The sequence below is a fragment of the Neofelis nebulosa genome, chromosome 2 (genome assembly GCF_028018385.1).
Source record: "Neofelis nebulosa isolate mNeoNeb1 chromosome 2, mNeoNeb1.pri, whole genome shotgun sequence".
In the NCBI taxonomy this organism is placed as follows: Eukaryota; Metazoa; Chordata; class Mammalia; order Carnivora; family Felidae; genus Neofelis; species Neofelis nebulosa.
This window is the reverse complement of record NC_080783.1, coordinates 151,038,583-151,061,442: the sequence shown is the minus strand read 5'-3', so window position 1 is coordinate 151,061,442 and position 22,860 is coordinate 151,038,583. Positions and strand designations below refer to the sequence as shown.

Sequence of the window (22,860 nt, the reverse complement as noted above, 5' to 3'; positions counted from 1 at the left end):
CCCATTCCTTAGAACAATGTCTGACACATACTGGGTGCTCAGTAAATACTTGTTGGTTGAATGAATTAGTTATATAATGTTTCCCATAAGATCCTAGAATAACAAGAACTCAAAAAAATAGCATAAATGATGGCTTTAAATTTTAGATTTTGAGTGATGAAGTATCCCTAAATGAGCAAAAGTGTAGAGTCTGACAACATTTGATCATCAAGGAAATTTTTAAGCACCAGCTAATCTTGTCAAACTTCCAAAATAATTATCTGTGGGTAAATAATTCTTTAATATATGTGTAAAAAATATGTAAGTTCCATAACAAAGATTTTTAAAAAATAATACCATTTAGATGTGGATGAGAAAAATAGGCAAGCATTTTCCTTTCAGTACAGAAAGGGCTTTTATAAACAGTATTTATTTGTATAATCATTTTTTAAAATTTCCTGAAGGTTTACAAAGTGCCAGGCAATATAAAACCACAATATATTAAGTCATATATGATATATTAAATTAGTATTCATTTTTGAGATAGCTGACTAATGTTATCAAATGTGTAGTATAGCTGAAACCTATTTCATTTTACATTATAAAGCAATGTCATATTTCAGAGTATCTCCTCACCTTACTTTACAAGCCCTGAGAGAGCGTCTCAGTGAGTTCCTTGGTGAAGATGCTGTTGCAGAAAAATTTTTATTTCTGAAATGCATTGGAAATAATCTAGCTGTGGTAAGTTTTCTTATTTTTTCTTTTTGATTAAAGAAAGCATACCTTAAGAAATTATGTTTCTTAAATGCTTATCAACTCAGCTTCTTAACATAAGTAATATCAATCATAATGAAATGACAGTATAACTAAATACATAGATCATTAAGAAAAGATGGGTTGTGGGGCACCTGTGTGGCTCAGTTGGTTGAGCAACCAACTAGGGCTAAGGTGATGATCTTAAGGTTCCTGAGTTCCTGAGTTCAGAATGAGCCCTGCGTCTGGCTCACTGCTGTCAGCTCAGAGCCCTTTTTGGAACCTCTGTTCCCTCTCTCTCTACCCCTTCCCCAGTCGTTCTCTCTCTCTCTCTCTCTCTCTCAAAAATAAACATTAAAAAAAAAAGATGGGTCTTATTAGCATATTATTGGACACTAAAATGATGGGGATATTTTCAGGTGTGCGTTTCCTTGGGAAGAAAAGGAAGACAAAGTTAAAATGTGATTGTATAAGTAATATGTATTTTTAAATTTAAATGATAGGTTTAAAAACATATTAAATAAGTACTTGTGTTCTGGACAGAAATGGATCCTCATTGTTTGGGCCACAGCTAGCTTCATTTGGTGTGAAATGATAGGACTCCAGCGGGGGTTTCAGCTATTATCTGTTGAACAATCCTATTTGTAGTTTTTGTGATTTAATGGCAGGCTTTTCTCAGTTTCTCCAGCTGAAATTCTTAATTCTTAAGCCATTGGATCTCAAAAGTTTCTGGTTTCTCATATCAACATGAGGTTTCTTTCTTTAATCAAGACTTTCCATGTTTAAACAAAAAGTCAGTATATTCCTATTCCACTCTGGTTAACATATTATGTCATTATTATGTATTCATGTGATTATTTAACATCTGATTCTGCCATTAGACTATAGCTTCCTGTGAGCAGGGACTTTATTTTATTCACTATTGTATTTATACAGTGCCTAGCAAGGTGTTTAGCTCTTAAAGACATCTAAATGTTTATTGGACAAATAATGAATGATAATGGAAAAAAAAGAAACATTTCCCTCCAAGTAGTACTATTAAGGAATTTTCTATGTGGAATTCTCAGGATCAGCAGCTAGATTTGAAGTTTTTGTCACTTGAGTTCTATTCAGTATGGTAGATTCTTAATTTACTCATTAAGTTTTTCTCAAAGAAGAATAAGAACAGTTCTCATAACTTTTTATTCTTTTTCATGATATCTAAAATTACACAATATCAATCACAGAATCCTAGGTTGGAAGGTAATTTAAGTGAACTTCCAAAATTCTTCTAATATTTTACTGTTTTCAACAAATATTTATTGATGTTTTTCTATAAACAAAATGAGAAAAAAGAATTGGATATGGATCCTTCCCTTAAAGAGTATTCAGTGTAGTGGTGGAGAGAAATTAAATTAGCATATTTTGTATATTCAGAAGAAAAAGGGATTACTTCCAGCAGGAGAAGAGGGGAGATGGAGAACTTTGACAAAGAAGAGATATATTCAGTTTGGAGTTTGTAAGATAAATACTTGATCTTGCAAAGATGTTGGGTGGGGAAAGCTTTCTGAGAAGAGAAAATAGAATGAGGAGCAAAGTGGAAAAAGCAGGCAGCTAAGAAAGAGTGGAGTTTTTCTTTTTTTTTAGTTGGAACATGGTGTGAAAAGAAATAGTAGAGAACAAGTTGTAAAGTCATTTGTTGAAGTTCTTCAATGCCAGATTAATGAGTTTTGTTTGTTTCTGAAGCGTTGGAGTTTTTGATCAAATGTGACATGATGAGAGCCTTAAGAGACTAGAGGCAGGGTTTATAACTAGGAGACTTGCCGTGGTTAGGCCAGAGATATGGAGGGCCTAAGGAATAAGCTGCTTCTTAGATTTCGTCTACTGCTATTTTTCTCCTTGATTTTCCATTTTAACCACAAAAATCTTTGTGTGGTCCTCAAATATAGCAAACTTTGTTCTGATTTATGTTCTTTGAACTTGCCTGCAAATTACTTCCCCTTGATTTTCAAATAGCTTGCTTCATCTTTTCATAATTCAAGTCTCAAGCTCAAGTATTATCTTTTCCAAAGGGCCTTCTCTGACCACCTACTTTTTAGATATTCTTACTCTTAAATTACTCTGTATTCCATCACTCTTTTGTTTTCATAAATCACATATCACTGTTCTAAATCTTGTTTCTTTAACATCTGTTCTCATAAGTAGAATAGAAGCTACATGAAAGCAAGAACTCTGCATTGTTTACTGTTGTATCTCCTACCATAGAGAATACTGCCTGACCCATAGTATGCCCTCAATATTTGTTGAATGAATGAATGGATGGATGGATGAATAACAGATGAACTCCATGGGTTATATATTTAGGAAATAAAGTATACAGCTTTGGACTCTGAAGCCAGATTTCCTGGTTTTGAGTCCCAACTTGGAAACTTCCTGGTTATAACATCATGGACAAGTTATTTAACTTCTCTTTGCCTCACTCTTGTTGTCTGTGAACTAAAACGTGTGCCCATCACATGGAACTGTGGAGATTAACTGAGCTATTACGTGTAGGGCACTTAGAATAGTGCTTAGCATATAGTGAGTCCATGCAAGTGATAGCCATAGTCATTATGACTAAATGACATGGAATTTCTTTTATATTTTGTACAGTGAATAGAAATAGGATTATATTCTACATTTTCTAGACTCTAACCTCAGTTATCAGCTTTTAAGTTTGATTTGTATGTCACAGATGTGTGTGCCTTCTGCAAAAAAAAAAAAAAAAAAAAAGTTGGACTAAAAATAATTGAAAACATACAAAAGCTTTATCTTTTTCCTCATTTATTTGTTTCTAGGTGAAGGCAAAGCAAGAATCAGAACTGAAACTCAAGTCATTTGTTCCTCCATATGTATGTAATGTGACATTTTGAACTTATGCTAATTTTTTAACTTAACTGTTTTTTAAAGTACAAGCTAATTTTTTAAATTTCCTATGTGTTTTAGGCTCTTCAGCCAGAATTATATTTGCTTCCTATAATGGATCACTTAGGAAATATTTATTCAGCATCAACAGTTTCTTTAGATGAGCGGCAGACTAATACCGGTGTTGCTGAGGCTGATGGAATAATCCACAGACCAGTTAGTGTAACTTTGGTGAAGGAAGAACCTGGAACAGATCCCAGTTTTTTAGTAAACACTTTGAAAGAGCTTCTTAACAAGAATCGAGAAGAAGGTGATTTCAACTGGAATGGGAAAAACAAAGAGGTTATTATAGTACATTTTAGTAGTCAGGTCGGTGAGCAAATTCTGGGCAAATCTAGCCTTACAAATGTGGCAGTATAAAAGGAAAGCTACAAGTCCATTGGGGGATTTTTAAAAATAGTTTCACCGGGGCGCCTGGGTGGCGCAGTCGGTTAAGCGTCCGACTTCAGCCAGGTCACGATCTCGCGGTCCGTGAGTTCGAGCCCCGCGTCGGGCTCTGGGCTGATGGCTCGGAGCCTGGAGCCTGTTTCCGATTCTGTGTCTCCCTCTCTCTCTGCCCCTCCCCCGTTCATGCTCTGTCTCTCTCTGTCCCAAAAATAAATAAAAAATGTTTAAAAAAAAAAAAAAAAAAAGTTTCACCAAGTGAGAGAAAAAAACGCAATTTGAGTACTATGTTAAAAATCAAGTCGGGGCGCCTGGGTGGCGCAGTCGGTTAAGCGTCCGACTTCAGCCAGGTCACGATCTCGCGCTCCGTGAGTTCGAGCCCCGCGTCAGGCTCTGGGCTGATGGCTCGGAGCCTGGAGCCTGTTTCCGATTCTGTGTCTCCCTCTCTCTCTGCCCCTCCCCCGTTCATGCTCTGTCTCTCTCTGTCCCAAAAATAAATAAAAAAATGTTGAAAAAAAAAAATTAAAAAAAAAAAAAATCAAGTCAAAATACTTATAGCACATAAATAAACTCCACTACCTTCTTTTATAAGTTTCAGATAGTTAAGGCTGAAGGAGAAAGGAAGTGATTACTGCATAGAACCCTGGTATTATTACTATAAGTGAGAAGGATCTTAGCCACGAAAATAGTATCAAACAGAAGCAAAACAATTTTAATGCTGGGCGACATTTGTATTTCAAAGAATTGTAAATTTTTATCTCATTACTTTCATCAATTTACTGATAATTCAGTTCTTAAAAAGTGATAGATAATTAAACAAATACATAAAGGTGGAACTATTGTCTAAGAACCTACTGAAAAAAATAATGCCTATGGGAAATAAACTGTGATGGAAAAGCAGATATATTAAATATTTATAACTGAAATGACCCCCACCCCCCAGTTAATGGCAACATCCATTACAGCTGCAAAATATAGACGTTCTTAACCACTAACATTTTTCTCCATCTTCAATTATAACCATTCTTATATTCTAAGTTTATGCTATATCCAATGACAACTCAAACTTAACACCTTCTTTAATCATAGGTCCATTTAGTATTTACTCTTCTGATGTGTTTTACTATTTCTGATGAGAAATGTGGATGAGATCCACCTACTTTATTATTTGATGTCAGCAAGATGCTCAGTGAGAATCTTTACTTCCTTCTTGATCGAGTCTTCTTACTACAGTGTTAAATATTGCTTTCCAGTCATAATATCACTTAAAAGGTTAAAGGGAAAAAATACCTGGGAAAAAAATTCAGAGTGGAATCCCAGTATTCCTGAAAAGTACAAGGTCAAGTGATTGATGAAGTAGGCAATTGCCCCACATAAAGCTGTGAGTAGTGTCATATTTCATATCCTGGGCTACTGGCCAGATTCTTGAATTATGATATTTGCACAAAACCCAAAACAATCTTTGGTGAGAATATTTAACCCTTGAATTTTGTGAAAGTGTAGTTTTTAAATGGTATTAATATCTTGGTGCTTCACTTCAAAAAGTTTAATTATACTTTATAAGAGGCCAGCATATGCTCATTTTAAAAAGTTCTAGATATAACAGTAACTATAAAGAAGATAACAATAATTTCACCATCCAGAGATGGCTTCTGTTAGTGTTCTGGCATATATTCTTTCAGTTATTTTTTTTTCAGTTCTTGTATATAATAAATATTTTTTGGCTTTTAAAAATGAGGGCACATATGAACCCTTAAAGCCTCTTCTTGTATTTTAGAATATGTCATAACCCTTAAAGCCTCTTCTTGTATTTTAGAATATGTCATAAACATTTCATATCAATAAATATAGATCCACATCATTATAGAATTCCTTGTGGTATAATTTATGTATCCAACCCTGTGTTAGTGTTTTTGCTATTATGAATACTGCTGCGAGCAACATTTTTTTAAGTACTTCGTGCATTTGTCCTGTTATTTTTTAGAAGTTTAATGGCTGTTTCTAAGGTTGTATTTTTTGTTGTTCTTTTTCTTACAAGCACTTTCCAACCTTGTGTGTCTTTCTCTGTCACATCTTATTTCTTCCCCGATAACCTATTACTTTGATTTTTTGAGATAATTGTTTTCTTGCTTTTATTTATAGTTTTACCAACTGAATATGTATTTATTTTTTTAAAAAATTGTCTTCATTTACTCATTTTTGAGAAACAGAGACAGAGTGTGAGTGGAGGAGGGGCAGAGAGAGAGGGAGATACAGATCTGAAGCAGGCTCCAGGTTCTGAGCTTTCAACACAGAGCCCAACATGGGGCTCGAACTCACAGACTGAAAGATTATGAGCTGAGCTGAAGTAGGACGCTTAACCAACTGAGACACCCAGGTGCCCCTAAATATGTATTTCTTAACAATAGTTTAGTTTTGAATGTTTTTAATTTAATTTAGATGGACTCATATTGAAAATATTTTATTTTTGACTTGTTTCTTTTGCTCAACATTGTAAGATTCAGTCATGTTTCACATATAATACTATTTTTTTCATTGTTGTGTAATATTCCATTATAAGACTATACCATAATTTATTTGTTCTGATGATAGACATTTGGTTTATTGCCAGTTTAGGGATATTACAAATATGTACATTCTTCTACATGACTCTTAAATGTATAGGTCCATGAGGATCTCAGAGAAGGTAACTAGCGTTGGCATTGTTTGCACATATTCAGCTTTACAAATAATGCCCATGTGTTTTCCAGAGTGGTTGTACCCATTGGCAATGTCTGAAAGTTCCTATTGAACCATAACTTGTCATCCTATCAGATATTTTCGGTCTCTGTTTCTCTGCTTTAAGTTGTAGATAATTTCTGCAGATTTTTCTTCCAAATCTATTTTACTGATTCTCTCTTTAGTTGTGTCTTATCTGCTATTAAATCCTTACACTGAATTTTTAATTCCAAATATTTTACTTTTCTTTTCTAATGGTTCCCTTTGGTTGAGCATGTTTTCATATGTTTATGGCCATTTGGATTTGCCTTTATTCAAATGTTTTGCCCATTTTCTTTCTTTTAAATATAGCTCCATTTTATATACATATATGTTTTTTCCACCATATGTGTGCGTGCATGTGTGTGTGTGTGTGTGTGTGTTTGTATGTTTGTATATAATTCATTCTAGATTTTAGTTTGTGGCTTCTTTTTATTCTCTTTATGATTCTTTTGATGAAAGGAATTCTTAAATTTTGTCAACATGCTCTAAAATTACAAAGAAATGTGTTGACATCAACTCTTCATCAGTTTTGCTTTACATATTTGAAGCTGTTATTAGATGAATGACATTTAGGATTATTATGTCTTCTTGATAAACTGACCCCAATGTAATTATACAATGTTTCTCTTTACTTCTGGTAATAGTTTTTATTTTAAAGGTTAATTGCTCTAATATTAATATAATTATTCTAGCTTTTATTTTTTATTTATTTTGAGAGAGAAAAAGCATGTGCATGTGATTGAGGGAGGGGCAGAGAGAGAGGAAAAAAGAGAATCCCAAGCAGACTCTGTACTGATGGGGTGATCCCATGAACTGTGAAAACATGACCTGAGCCAAGATCAAGAGTCAGAGGCTTAACTGAGCCACCCAGGCACCCCTCTAGCTTTTTTTTGATTGGTGTTTGCATGGTATATCTTTCTCCATTGTTTTATCTGTTACTGAATATCCAAAGTGGGTTTCTTATAGACAGCATGTATTTAGATCTTACTTTTCAGTCCAATTTGGCAATCTATATCTTTTACTAGGGGTATTTAGACCATTTACATTCATTGTAATTATTATTGACGTGGTTTGTCTTAAATCTACCATCTTGCTATTTATTTTCTATTTGTCTCATTTCTTCCATCTTCTGTTTTTCCATTTTCTTGCCTCTTTCTTGATTGAGAAGTTTTTTGTGATTCAATTTTATCTCCACTGTTGTCTCATTAGTTATTTCTCATTTTAGAAAACTTTTAGGTGCATCTGGGTGGCTCAGTTTAACTGTCTGACTTAAGCTCAGATCATGATCTCGTGGTTCATGGGTTCAAGCCCCGTGTTGGGCTTTGTGCTGACAGCTCAGAGCCTGGAGCCTGCTTTGGATTCTGTGTGTGTGTGTCTCTCTCTGTCCCTCCCCAGCTCATGCTCTGTCTGTCTCTCTCTCAAAAATAAACATTAAAAAAAAATTTTTTTAAAAAGAAAAGTTTTAGTGGTTGCTATAAGGTAGAGGTCATCAAACATCTATATTTATACTTATTTTTTTTAAGATTTAAACTTTTTAATCTCTATTAATATATATTAATATTATAATATCAATATGGAGCTCAAACTCAAAATCCCAAGATCAAGAGTTGCATGCTCCACTGATTAAGCCAACCAGGCACCCCTATTTTATTTTATTTTAAGCCATGCCATATTGGGGCGCCTGGGTGGCGCAGTCGGTTAAGCGTCCGACTTCAGCCAGGTCACGATCTCGCGGTCCGTGAGTTCGAGCCCCGCGTCAGGCTCTGGGCTGATGGCTCGGAGCCTGGAGCCTGTTTCTGATTCTGTGTCTCCCTCTCTCTCTGCCCCTCCCCCGTTCATGCTCTGTCTCTCTCTGTCCCAAAAATAAAAAAAAAAAAAAAAAAAAAAAAACGTTAAGCCATGCCATATGGATTGTTTTTTATAAACTTTTATTGGAACACAGTCATACCATTTTGTTTACATATTTTCAGTGACTGTTTTTATACTAGAATGACAGATGTGAGGAGATGTGACAAAGACTCAGTGGTCCATAAGCCTGAAAAATGTATTATATGGCCTTTTAAGGAAAAGTTTACTACTCTTGCTCTAAACTATATACAGTGAGCCTTTAAATTTGAAGTTTACTTTCAAATTGTATACAACTTCATATATAATTTAAGAACCTGACAGCAGTATTACTTCTGTTTTCTCCCCCAATTCCTTTGTGCTGTTGTCATATATTTTACTTCTGTATATAACTCCACAATACATTTTTACCATTTTTATTTTACACTGTTATCTTTTAAAGAATTTTAAAGTAAGGGAAAAATGATTTTTTATATTTAGGAGAGAGTTTCTTCCCCCTCCCCCAACCCAGTGGTAGTAAACCAATGCTTTGTTTACTACAGTAAACAGGATCAGTGCATGATCCTGGGGCCAAGATAATCCTTACAGCTTTTGCTTCTACCCTTCCTTCAGGCTTTGCCTAGGACTGGTGATGAGGTTTTCCACTCCTTCCTCAGTGGTAAGATTTTTCAAAGCTAATATTGTTGAAAGAAGAGTCACTTACTCTTCCTCCAAAGCAGATGGCTTTTGCCTCTGTTCTTCCTTGAGAACCAATACATTTTTTCCTGGATCCTGAGAAGGAAGAGTTTCCAGTTCCTCCCCAATTGGCTTAAGGCTTTTGCTTTGTGTGAAAGAAGAGTATTGAGAAGGATGGAATGTCATACTTTTTTGCCACTGATGGCTCTCCTGCCAGGTCTCCTGCCCTGCCCCTAGTCTTTCATGTGAGCATATGATACAGGTACCTGGAAGGGAATTTGCTATTAAGTATTGACTTCCCTTTGTGTCTGAAGATCCCAGAGATTCCAAACTATCCTCGTAGCCCACACTGGCCTTTAGAATTACTTAAAATTTTAGCTGTTTTCTTATTTCTTTTAATAGCAGTTACCACTTCCTCCTGTGCTCTGCCAAAGATGAAACCATTTTCTCCTAGGAGAGAATTGGAATTCAATTCCCCACAACCATAATTCTCTGATGAATTCAAGAAAAGTTATTATTTTATTGATTATTTACCTTTTCTTCTTGTTCCAGTGGGAGCATTGTTTCATCTTTCTATAATCCTGAGCACAAATGGAACTGCAGTTCTTACATTTTAATATAGTCAAGTTTATTGATACTTTCATTTATGGATAGTGTTATTTATGTCTTTTTTTTTTAATCCCTTTTCTACCCTGAGGTCATGTATTGTCTTTCAAACATGCCTTGGTTTGCTTTTCCAATTCAGTTTATTAATCTACCTGGAACAAATTTTTATGTGTGATGTGAATAAAGTTCCTTAATTTTTTTCCCATATGTACACTTCCATTTGTTGATGGTAGTTGTATAGTTTCTTTAAAATACCAAATTACTCTTTAGTGGTGCATGATAATGCAAAATATCTGAACTCTAACATTTCATTATCAAATATAGACAGTTACAATGTGCATAGTGGGGCACCTGGGTGGCTCAGTCTGTTAAGCACCCAACTTTGGCTCAGGTCATGATCTCACAGCTCATGAGTTCAAGCCCCACGTCAGGCTCTGTACTGACAGCTCAGAGCCTGGAGCCAGCTTCAGATTCTGGGTCTCCCTCTCTCTCTGCCTCTCTCTCTCTCTCTCTCTCTGCCTCTCTCTCTCTCTCTCTCTCTCCCACAAAAATAAACATTAAAAAAAGTTTTTTAAAATAATGTGCATAGTATGTTTTACAAGTCCTTTAATGAAGGAGGAAAGAGTAATGCTTTACCATTTTCATATTGAAGTGCATATTTCTTTCCATTAGTTGTCTTCTGTTCTTTCCCATGGGTCTGTGCTAAACACCTCTACATTTTTGACATGCCTCAACCTTAACATATTTAATACTTGACTCCACTGTTGCCCCCAAACTAGTGTACTTTCTTGACTTCTTTGGTTTCATCACTCTTCTAGTTGTTTAAGCTTTGAAATAATCCTTACTGTAGACTTATATATATATATATATATGTATATATATGTATATATGTATGTATACATATATATGTTTATATATATAATATATATTAACATATATATGTATACATATATATGTGTGTATATATATAAAGGAACCTTAAAAACCATATTGTAACCCCCTTGCTTATAATCTGCTTTCCAGTCTATTCTGCAGAGTGCAGTCAGCATCATTCTTGTTGTTACAAGCTGGATTATTTATCTCTCTGCTTAAAAACCTTTGGAAGACTCGTTGATTACTACTTAAGGCCCAAGTTCTTTAAGATGGCATTGAGAACCCTTTATATTCAGACTTCAGACCCAGGGTTGCAAATGTTTGGCCATGCAGATTGTTCACTGCCTAATTCCAGAAGGCTTCCTTCACATAGATCATGATATGAATGGGGCTTTCAGGATTTGCTTAATGTGGTAATTGGTTCAGTAACTTTTAGCTATTATTAGTAGTAATACTATTCTTATTATTATTATAATTATTATAGTTTATGGATAAAGGGGAGGAAGAAGTACCATGAAGTACAACTGGAGAAGTAGGTAGAAACTTGAACTGCAAGAGCCTTGGTTCCAAAACTAAGGAATGTTTAAGCAGTGGGAAGCCATATTAACTTTGTTTGTTTCAAGTTTTTATTTAAATTCTAGTTAGTTAATATATAGTGTAATATTAGTTTCAGGAGTAGAATTTAGTGATTCATCACTTACATATAACATCCAGTGCTCATCACAACAAGTGCCCTCCTTAATGGCCATCACCCTTTTAGCCCATTTCCCACCCAACACCCCTCCAGTAACCCTTAGTTTCTTCTCCATAGTTAAGAGTTTTATGGTTTGCCTCTCTCTTTTTCCCCCGTGTTTATCTGTTTCATTTTTTAAATTCCACATATGAGTGAGATCAGACAGTATTTGTCTTTCTCTGACTTATTTCTCTTAGCATAATACACTCCAGCTCCAACCACATCATCACAAATAGCAAAATTTCATTCTTTTTTGTGGCTGAGTAATATTTCATTGTATATATATATACCACAACATCTTTCTCTATTCATCAGTTGATGGACATTTGGGCTCTTTCCATAATTTGGCTATTGTTGATAATTCTGCAGTAAACATTGAGGTGCATGTGTCCTTTGGGTAAATACCTAGTGGTGTAATTGCTGGATCATAGGGAAGTTCTATTTTTAACTTTTTGAGGAACCTCTATACCACCTTCCAGAGTGGCTGCACCAGTTTGCATTCCCATCAACAGGGTCAGAGTATTCCCCTTTTTCTGCATTCTCGAAAACATCTGTTGTTTCTGTGTTGTTAATTTTAGGCATTCTGACAAGTGTGAGGTGATGTCTCATTGTAGTTTTGATTTGTATTTCCCTGATAATGAGCGATGTTGAACATCTTTTCATGTGTCTGTTACCCATCTGTCTTCTTTGGAAAAATGTCTATTCATGTCTTCTGCCCATTTCTCAACTGGATTATTTGTTGAGTGTTGAATTTATAAGTTCTTTATACATTTTGGATACTAACCCTTCATCAGATATGTCATTTGCAGGGGCACCTGGGTGGCTCAGTCGGGTAAGCATCTGACTTCAGCTCAGGTCATGATCCTGTGGTTTGTGGGTTTGAGCCCTGCTTCACATTCTGTGTCTCCCTCTCCCTGCTCCTCCCCCACTCATGCTCTCTCTCTCTCAAAAATAAAGCTTAAAAACATTTTTTAATTAAAAAAAGATATGTCATTTGCAAATATCTTCTCCCATTCTGTTGGCTGCCTTTTAGTTTTGTTGATTGTTTCCTTTGCTGTGCAGAAACTTTTTATCTTCATGAAGTCCCAATAGTTCATTTTTCCCTTGCCTCCAGAGATGTATCTAGTAAGTTACTGCTATGGCTCATGTCGGAAGAAGTTGCTACCTGTGTTCTCCTCTAGGGTTTGTTTCTTTTGTCTCACATTTAGGTCTTTCATCCAATTTGAATTGATTTTTGTGTATGGTGTAAGAAAGTGGTCCAGTTTCATTCTTTTGCACATTACCATGTACCATGTTACATCTTTTGCATGTTCCCAACACCGTTTGTTGCAAAGACTGTCTTTTTCTCCAGTGGGTATTCTTTCCTGCTTTGTTTTAATAGGAGTAACATGATTGGATTTCAATTCTAGCAAAACCACTTAGGTGACACTATGGAGAGTAGATTGAGGTGATAAAGATCTAAAATATGAAATGCGGTGGAACAGAAATCAGAACTTGAAGTCGAGACACTCCTAAGGATTCGGTACTGTGCTGCATGCTTTCCATGCACCGTGCCATTTTAGAGACAAGGAAACGTAGGTTAAAAAAATAACTTAGCTGAGGTCACACCTGCTGTGGCAGTGCCAAGACTTGAACTCCTGTGTGTTTGACTAAAGCCCATGCTTTATTTGCAACACCATGCTAGAGTCACACTGAACTTTTCACTATTGCCAAAAATGCTGCATATATTTGTACTGTGTATTTTGCAAATGCCATTTTCTTTGCTTAAATTCTTCTTGCTCTCTTCTTTGCCAGGCAAACATCTCATAGTTCAAAACATAGTTTCACAGTTATCATATCCTTTTCTGTGAATCTATAACATTTTATGCATATATTACTGTAACTCTCAAGACACTATTATGATTTTTTTCAAAAGTGAATAGGCCTGCTTTCTTTATGTTATTAAACTGCATAGGTATGAATGGTGCGGTGCATCATGCTCTAGACTGTTACTACGAATGAGATACATGTGCCAGATCCCTATCAAAATTACTTAGAATCGAGAGTTCCGGAAGATGGCAGCGTAGGAGGACGCTGGGCTCACCGCGCGTCCTGCTGATCACTTAGATTCCACCTACACCTGCCTAAAGAACCCAGAAAACCGCCAGAGGATTAGCAGAACGGAGTCTCCGGAGCCAAGCGCAGACGAGAGGCCCACGGAAGAGGGTAGGAAGGGCGGCGAGGTGGTGCACGCTTCATGGACTGGCGGGAGGGAGCCGGGGCGGAGGGGCGGCTCGCCGGCCAAGCAGAGCCCCCGAGTCTGGCTGGCAAAAGTGGAGGGGCCGGACGGACTGTGTTCCGACAGCAAGCGTGACTTAGCGTCTGGGAGGTCATAAGTTAACAGCTCTGCTCAGAAAGCGGGAAGGCTGGAGGACAAAGGGAGGGAGAGCTGCTGAGCCCCCGGACGGCAGAGCTCAGCTTGGCGGGGAACAAAGGCGCTCGCCAGCGCCATCTCCCCCGCCCATCCCCCAGCCAAAATCCCAAAGGGAACCAGTTCCTGCCAGGGAACTTGCTCGCTCCGCGCAAACACCCAACTCTGTGCTTCTGCGGAGCCAAACCTCCGGCAGCGGATCTGACTCCCTCCCGCTGCCACGGGGCCCCTCCTGAAGTGGATCACCTAAGGAGAAGCGAGCTAAGCCTGCCCCTCCTGCCCCCGTGCACCTTGCCTACCCACCCCAGCTAATACGCCAGATCCCCAGCACCACAAGCCTGGCAGTGTGCAAGTAGCCTAGACGGGCCATGCCACCCCACAGTGAATCCCGCCTCTAGGAGAGGGGAAGGGAAGGCACACACCAGTCTGACTGTGGCCCCAGCGGTGGGCTGGGGGCAGACATCAGGTCGGACTGCGGCCCCGCCCACCAACTCCAGTTATACACCACAGCACGGGGGAAGTGCCCTGCGGGTCCTCACCACTCCAGGGACTATCCAAAATGACCAAACGGAAGAATTCCCCTCAGAAGAATCTCCAGGAAATAACAACAGCTAATGAACTGATCAAAAAGGATTTAAATAATATAACAGAAAGTGAATTTAGAATAATAGTCATAAAATTAATCGCTGGGCTTGAAAACAGTATACAGGACAGCAGAGAATCTCTTGCCACAGAGATCAAGGGACTAAGGAACAGTCACGAGGAGCTGAAAAACGCTTTAAACGAAATGCAAAACAAAATGGAAACCACGACGGCTCGGATTGAAGAGGCAGAGGAGAGAATAGGTGAACTAGAAGATAAAGTTATGGAGAAAGAGGAAGCTGAAAGAAAGAGAGATAAAAAAATCCAGGAGTATGAGGGGAAAATTAGAGAACTAAGTGATACACTAAAAAAAAAAAATATACGCATAATTGGTATCCCAGAGGAGGAAGAGAGAGGGAAAGGTGCTGAAGGGGTACTTGAAGAAATTATAGCTGAGAACTTCCCTGAACTGGGGAAGGAAAAAGGCATTGAAATCCAAGAGGCACAGAGAACTCCCTTCAGACGTAACTTGAATCGATCTTCTGCACGACATATCATAGTGAAACTGGCAAAATACAAGGATAAAGAGAAAATTCTGAAAGCAGCAAGGGATAAACGTGCCCTCACATATAAAGGGAGACCTATAAGACTCGTGACTGATCTCTCCTTTGAAACTTGGCAGGCCAGAAAGGCTTGGCACGATATCTTCAGTGTGCTAAACAGAAAAAATATGCAGCCGAGAATCCTTTATCCAGCAAGTCTGTCATTTAGAATAGAAGGAGAGATAAAGGTCTTCCCAAACAAACAAAAACTGAAGGAATTTGTCACCACTAAACCAGCCCTACAAGAGATCCTAAGGGGGATCCTGTGAGACAAAGTACCAGAGACAACACTACAAGCATAAAACATACAGACATCACAATGACTCTAAACCCGTATCTTTCTATAATAACACTGAATGTAAATGGATTAAATGCGCCAACCAAAAGACATAGGGTATCAGAATGGATAAAAAAACAAGACCCATCTATTTGCTGTCTACAAGAGACTCATTTTAGATCTGAGGACACCTTTAGATTGAGAGTGAGGGGATGGAGAACTATTTATCATGCTACTGGAAGCCAAAAGAAAGCTGGAGTAGCCATACTTATATCAGACAAACTAGACTTTAAATTAAAGGCTGTAACAAGAGAGGAAGAAGGGCATTATATAATAATTACAGGGTCTATCCATCAGGAAGAGCTAACAATTATGAATGTCTATGCGCCGAATACCGGAGCCCCCAAATATATAAAAACAATTACTCATAAACATAAGCAACCTTATTGATAAGAATGTGGTAATTGCAGGGGACTTTAACACCCCACTTACAGAAATGGATAGATCATCTAGACACACAGTCAATAAAGAAACAAGGGCCCTGAATGATACATTGGATCAGATGGACTTGACAGATATATTTAGAACTCTGCATCCCAAAGCAACAGAATATACTTTCTTCTCAAGTGCACATGGAACATTCTCCAAGATAGATCATATACTGGGTCACAAAACAGCCCTTCGTAAGTTTACAAGAATTGAAATTATACCATGCATACTTTCAGACCACAATGCTATGAAGCTTGAAATCAACCACAGGAAAAAGTCTGGAAAACCTCCAAAAGCATGGAGGTTAAAGAACACCCTACTAATGAATGAGTGGGTCAACCAGGCAATTAGAGAAGAAATTAAAAAATATATGGAAACAAACGAAAATGAAAATACAACAATCCAAACGCTTTGGGACGCAGCGAAGGCAGTCCTGAGAGGAAAATACATTGCAATCCAGGCCTATCTCAAGAAACAAGAAAAATCCCAAATACAAAATCTAACAGCACACCTAAAGGAAATAGAAGCAGAACAGCAAAGGCAGCCTAAACCCAGCAGAAGAAGAGAAATAATAAAGATCAGAGCAGAAATAAACAACATAGAATCTAAAAAAACTGTAGAGCAGATCAATGAAACCAAGAGTTGGTTTTTTGAAAAAATAAACAAGATTGACAAACCTCTAGCCAGGCTTCTCAAAAAAAAAAAGGGACATGACCCAAATAGATAAAATCATGAATGAAAATGGAATTATTACAACCAATCCCTCAGAGATACAAACGATTATCAGGGAATACTATGAAAAATTATATGCCAACAAATTGGACAACCTGGAAGAAATGGACAAATTCCTAAACACCCACACTCTTCCAAAACTCAATCAGGAGGAAATAGAAAGCTTGAACAGACCCATAACCAGCGAAGACATTGAATCGGTTATCAAAAATCTCCCAACAAATAAGAGTCCAGGACCAGATGGCTTCCCAGGGGAGTTCTACCAGACGTTTAAAGCAGAGATAATACCTATCCTTCTCAAGCTATTCCAAGAAATAGAAAGGGAAGGAAAACTTCCAGACTCATTCTATGAAGCCAGTATTACTTTGATTCCTAAACCAGACAGAGACCCAGTAAAAAAAGAGAACTACAGGCCAATATCTCTGATGAATATGGATGCAAAAATTCTCAATAAGATACTAGCAAATCGGATTCAACAGCATATAAAAAGAATTATTCACCATGATCAAGTGGGATTCATTCCTGGGATGCAGGGCTGGTTCAACATTCGCAAATCGATCAACGTGATACATCACATTAACAAAAAAAAAGAGAAGAACCATATGATCCTGTCAATCGATGCAGAAAAGGCCTTTGACAAAATCCAGCACCCTTTCTTAATAAAAACCCTGGAGAAAGTCGGGATAGAAGGAACATGCTTAAAGATCATAAAAGCCATTTATGAAAAGCCCACAGCTAACATCATCCTCAATGGGGAAAAACTGAGAGCTTTTGCCCTGAGATCAGGAACACGACAGGGATGCCCACTCTCACCACTGTTGTTTAATATAGTGCTGGAAGTTCTAGCATCAGCAATCAGACAACAAAAGGAAATCAAAGGCATCCAAATTGGCAAAGATGAAGTCAAGCTTTCGCTTTTTGCAGATGACATGATATTATACATGGAAAATCCGATAGACTCCACCAAAAGTCTGCTAGAACTGATACATGAATTCAGCAAAGTTGCAGGATACAAAATCAATGTACAGAAATCAGTTGCATTCTTATACACTAACAATGAAGCAACAGAAAGACAAATAAAGAAACTGATCCCATTCACAATTGCACCAAGAAGCATAAAATACCTAGGAATAAATCTAACCAAAGATGTAAAAGATCTGTATGCTGAAAACTATAGAAAGCTTATGCAGGTAATTGAAGAAGATATAAAGAAATGGAAAGACATTCCCTGCTCATGGATTGGAAGAATAAATATTGTCAAAATGTCAATACTACCCAAAGCTATCTATACATTCAATGCAATCCCAATCAAAATTGCACCAGCATTCTTCTCGAAACTAGAACAAGCAATCCTAAAATTCATATGGAACCACAAAAGGCCCCAAATAGCCAAAGTAATTTTGAAGAAGAAGACCAAAGCAGGAGGCATCACAATCCCAGACTTTAGCCTCTACTACAAAGCTGTCATCATCAAGACAGCATGGTATTGGCATAAAAACAGACACATAGACCAATGGAATAGAATAGAAACCCCAGAACTAGACCCACAAACGTATGGCCAACTCATCTTCGACAAAGCAGGAAAGAACATCCAATGGAAAAAAGACAGTCTCTTTAACAAATGGTGCTGGGAGAACTGGACAGCAACATGCAGAAGGTTGAAACTAGACCACTTTCTCACACCATTCACAAAAATAAACTCAAAATGGATAAAGGACCTGAATGTGAGACAGGAAACCATCAAAACCTTAGAGGAGAAAGCAGGAAAAGACCTCTCTGACCTCAGCCGTAGCAATCTCTTACTCGGCACATCCCCAAAGGCAAGGGAATTAAAAGCAAAAATGAACTACTGGCACCTTATGAAGATAAAAAGCTTCTGCACAGCAAAGGAAACAACCAACAAAACTAAAAGGCAACCAACGGAATGGGAAAAGATATTTGCAAATGACACATCGGACAAAGGGCTAGTATCCAAAATCTATAAAGAGCTCATCAAACTCCACACCCGAAAAACAAATAACCCAGTGAAGAAATGGGCAGAAAACATGAATAGACACTTCTCTAAAGAAGACATCCAGATGGCCAACAGGCACATGAAAAGATGTTCAACGTCGCTCCTTATCAGGGAAATACAAATCAAAACCACACTCAGATACCACCTCACGCCAGTCAGAGTGGCCAAAATGAAGAAATCAGGAGACTATAGATGCTGGAGAGGATGTGGAGAAATGGGAACCCTCTTGCACTGTTGGTGGGAATGCAAATTGGTGCAGCCGCTCTGGAAAGCAGTGTGGAGGTTCCTCAGAAAATTAAAAATAGACCTACCCTATGACCCAGCAATAGCACTGCTAGGAATTTATCCAAGGGATACAGGAGTACTGATGCATAGGGGCACTTGTACCCCAGTGTTTATAGCAGCACTCTCAACAATAGCCAAATTATGGAAAGAGCCTAAATGTCCATCAACTGATGAATGGATAAAGAAATTGTGGTTTATATACACAATGGAATACTACGTGGCAATGAGAAAAAATGAAATATGGCCTTTTGTAGCAACGTGGATGGAACTGGAGAGTGTGATGCTAAGTGAAATAAGCCATACAGAGAAAGACAGATACCATATGGTTTCACTCTTATGTGGATCCTAAGAAACGTAACAGAAACCCATGGGGGAGGGGAAGGAAAAAAAAAAAAAAAAAACAAAGAGGTTAGAGTGGGAGAGAGCCAAAGCATAAGAGACTGTTAAAAACTGAGAACAAACTGAGGGTTGATGGGGGGTGGGAGGGAGGGCAGGGTGGGTGTTGGGTATCGAGGAGGGCACCTTTTGGGATGAGCACTGGGTGTTGTATGGAAACCAATTTGAGAGTAAATTTCATATATTAAAAAATAAAAAAAAATAAAATAATAAAATAAAAAAAATAAATAAAAAAATAAAGAGCACCTACAAAAAAAAATTACTTAGAATCTACTGAATTTTGCATTGTTTTTTCTTTCTTTGGTGGGGGGGGGGAGTAGTATTTTATTATTAACTTTTAAGCAGCTGATACCTCTGGTTTTTGTTCATTTTGCATTGAATATATCCTTTAGAAAATCCCTGTTTATTGCCTTTAAAAGACTATTTCAAATATACCAGCTGGGAAATATAGCAGCTAGACTAAAATTAAACCAGTACAGGCTTCAGGTTGCAAAATTCTGTGGCAACTCTTGTAAAATGGTTTTTCAAATATTAACATGACTCATTAATTTTTTCTAAAATAAAAAATTTGATTTATCCAAAGGAAAAATATCTGCATTAATATTGTGAGGTTCATGGATCTTTTGTTCATATAGATCATATAGAACATTAATGTTAACATTTTAAAGACATTGTATAGTTTTCCTATATAGGGAAATCCTGTTAAAATCAAGGGAGGTTTTATAAATAGAAATGTATGTGAAATAACAAATGACGTTATATGCTCTGTATTTATATCAGCCTTTTTCAGAGAAGTTTCCTCAATACAATTTCAAAAGATGCTTTTGGCCAAAGCTTTCTAAAGACAATTAAGTTTAAGTAAAACCTAACTTACCCCCATCTTGTAGATTCACATTGTACATAAAAACAGAGAAATCCTACAAGGGGGTGTGTGATTGTTTTCCTGGTAGGGTTTCTTAATCCTTTCTTTTCCTCAAACTGAATTGACACAAAGAATTCTCCTTTCACATAAACTGTTTTATGAAATTTACTTTGGAAACTGTTGCCTTATATCATGTGTAGTAGAGTTCATGGAAAAGGACACAGGACAAGATTAGAGTATGTCCATATATATACATATTTGTATAAAATTTTATTTTACTATTTTCTTAATATTATTAACTTTATTTGCCATGGATGAACATGAACATCAGCAGAGGGAAAAGCCACTCCAAAAGAAAACCAAACTGGAAAAAATCAAATTGGAAATTCTGAAGTGCCAGGATCATCAGAAGAATCAAATAGTGATTTAAGAAACAAAAAAAGGTAACTAGTATAGATGTTGATTCTACATGTCATAATCTAAACTATAAAGAATGAGATAACCAGGGTACTGTTACAAGGACTTCTAATTACAACAAATTAGTGATTAGTGAAATTAGTGAAATTAATAATAATAAATAAATAAATAGTGAAATTAGGGATATTTTTAATTAAAATTACCTTGATTCTAATCTTTAATAATGAGGAATAATTATTGCTTAAATTTATTTCTAGTATAATTCTTATGTCATCAGGGGCAGCCTACTGACAGAAAATTTTGCCTTTGCCTTTCTTAGAATTAGTTGTTCTACCTCACTTAGATTCTTGGTTATGGGTAAACTAATCAGTATGCTTGAGTTTCACATGGTGTCATTTCATGGAGAATTACAGTACTTAAGGCAACAGTTTTTCATACAGTCTTTTGAAATTAATAGAAGGGATTTTATAAACAATCATTCACAAAAGAATTACAAACAAAATGTGTTTCCAAAGTTTATTTTACTTTGCTATAGCTATTATAATGTGATTTGAATTTAGCTAGTACTCATACTAAATGTAGTTTATGAACTTGAAATATAATGTTCTCAGGCTTTTTGAGGCTTTAATGTTACATTTGTGTTTACAGAATGTCAAATAAGATAAAATATGAAAAGCTAATATTCATGGAATCATTTTTTAATATGACTTTCAAATCTGTCATTCCCTTTAAGTCTGTTTCTTTGGAAAAATGAAGATGATAGAGTTAATACCATTAGAACAGAGAACAATCAGGTATGATTTAAATACTTTTTGTTTAAATGGGGTATCGCAACATAATATTTATACTGAAATTGAAACAAAACTGCAGCTTAAAATGTCTAAGTTTTCTAATCTTAGAGGTGAGAGGATGGGAGATAAGCCTCAAAAAAATTCAGGAGCCTACCAATTCAGTGAAATCTTTGGGTATACTGTGGTATGGATGGGACATATTGAGGTTTGTCCTAAAGTGAAAGCCAGGTTTTTATATCTTGCCCCATTTATCACTGAGAATGAGTCACTTGATGGACCTCTTTGGAATTTGGAGAGAGATTTGCCACATTTGGATGTACTGCTCCAGTCTTTTTTTTTTTTAATCAAGTAATCCAAAAGACCGCCAACTTTGGGCCCAAAGGAAGTGAAGGCTCACAAGGTGATCTGAGAGACACTGCAAACAATGTTGCCACTTGTGTTTTAATGTCCAGCTGATCAAGTGCTGGAGTACTGAGTGCAGTCTGCGTCATGTCCTGTAGGCGAATCACAGCTCAGAGCTCTTGGGTTTCAGAGCAAAAGGCACACCATCTTCAGCAATAATTGTCCTATTGTTGCTAGATATTAATAAAATATGCTATCTTCATGCTTTAAAATTTTTGTCGGTCTAGTGGATGCTTACTGCTATTTGTGGTTTGAATTTTAATTTCCCAGGTTACCCATAAAGCTGATCATGTTTTAATATTTTTATGGACTTCAGTTTGGTAACTTTTTTTGGAAGTACATTTTCAAGTGTTTCTTTTGGGTTGTCATATGTTTCTGATTTGTATAAGTTTTTAATATACTCTAGAGATATTTCTTTGATGCTTATTTATGTTGTATCTTCCCCTACTCTGTGCCTATAGTCTACCTTGCTGAATACCTTGCTTAGTATTTCTTATCCTTATTTTTTCCCACATTCTCTTGCTAGGTAGCTGCTTAGACTGAGAATGGTATATTGGCATCTGCTATTATTAGTGTGTTACTGTTTATCCCTGTATCTCCTGTGGTTTCTGGTTTGTTTAGATTTCTCTGTGTTACTTGGCGCAAAGTTGTTCTTATGTGAATACTAATATCACTTTTGTGCTATGAAGTATCCTTTTTTTGACTCCTTAAGTGCTTTTTTTGGTCTGAATTCTCCTTTATTGCATATCAAGATACTAACCTGTACTTTGTTTTTGCATACATTTATTTGATATACCCTCATCTTCCTTCACACTTTTTCCCCCCAGCCTTTCTGAATTGCTTTGTTTTAGATATGTCTTTTACATATAGCCCAGATAGAGTTGGGTTTTGTTTTGTGAGAGTGTGTGAAAATATTTTTTATTTAGTAGATGAATTATGTCAACTTATGTTATTGATAGGACTGATGTGTTTGACTTAAGATTTGTCATTTTATATTACAGTTACTGTGAGTTACTATGTGGTTTATTTGTACTTTTCCCCTCTCCTCGT

The 22,860-nt window shown here is 36.7% G+C and overlaps 1 protein-coding gene across 1 annotated transcript in view; it reads left to right on the top strand.

Moving 5' to 3' along the window:
• Positions 1-22,860, top strand: part of SPATA1 (spermatogenesis associated 1) — a 62,308-nt gene that overhangs the window by 23,252 nt on the left and 16,196 nt on the right. Inside the window, 5 exon segments of the mRNA XM_058716789.1 lie at positions 603-720; positions 3,549-3,602; positions 3,697-3,925; positions 20,532-20,643; positions 21,351-21,411. Coding sequence (XP_058572772.1) covers positions 603-720; positions 3,549-3,602; positions 3,697-3,925; positions 20,532-20,643; positions 21,351-21,411 — 574 coding nt within the window.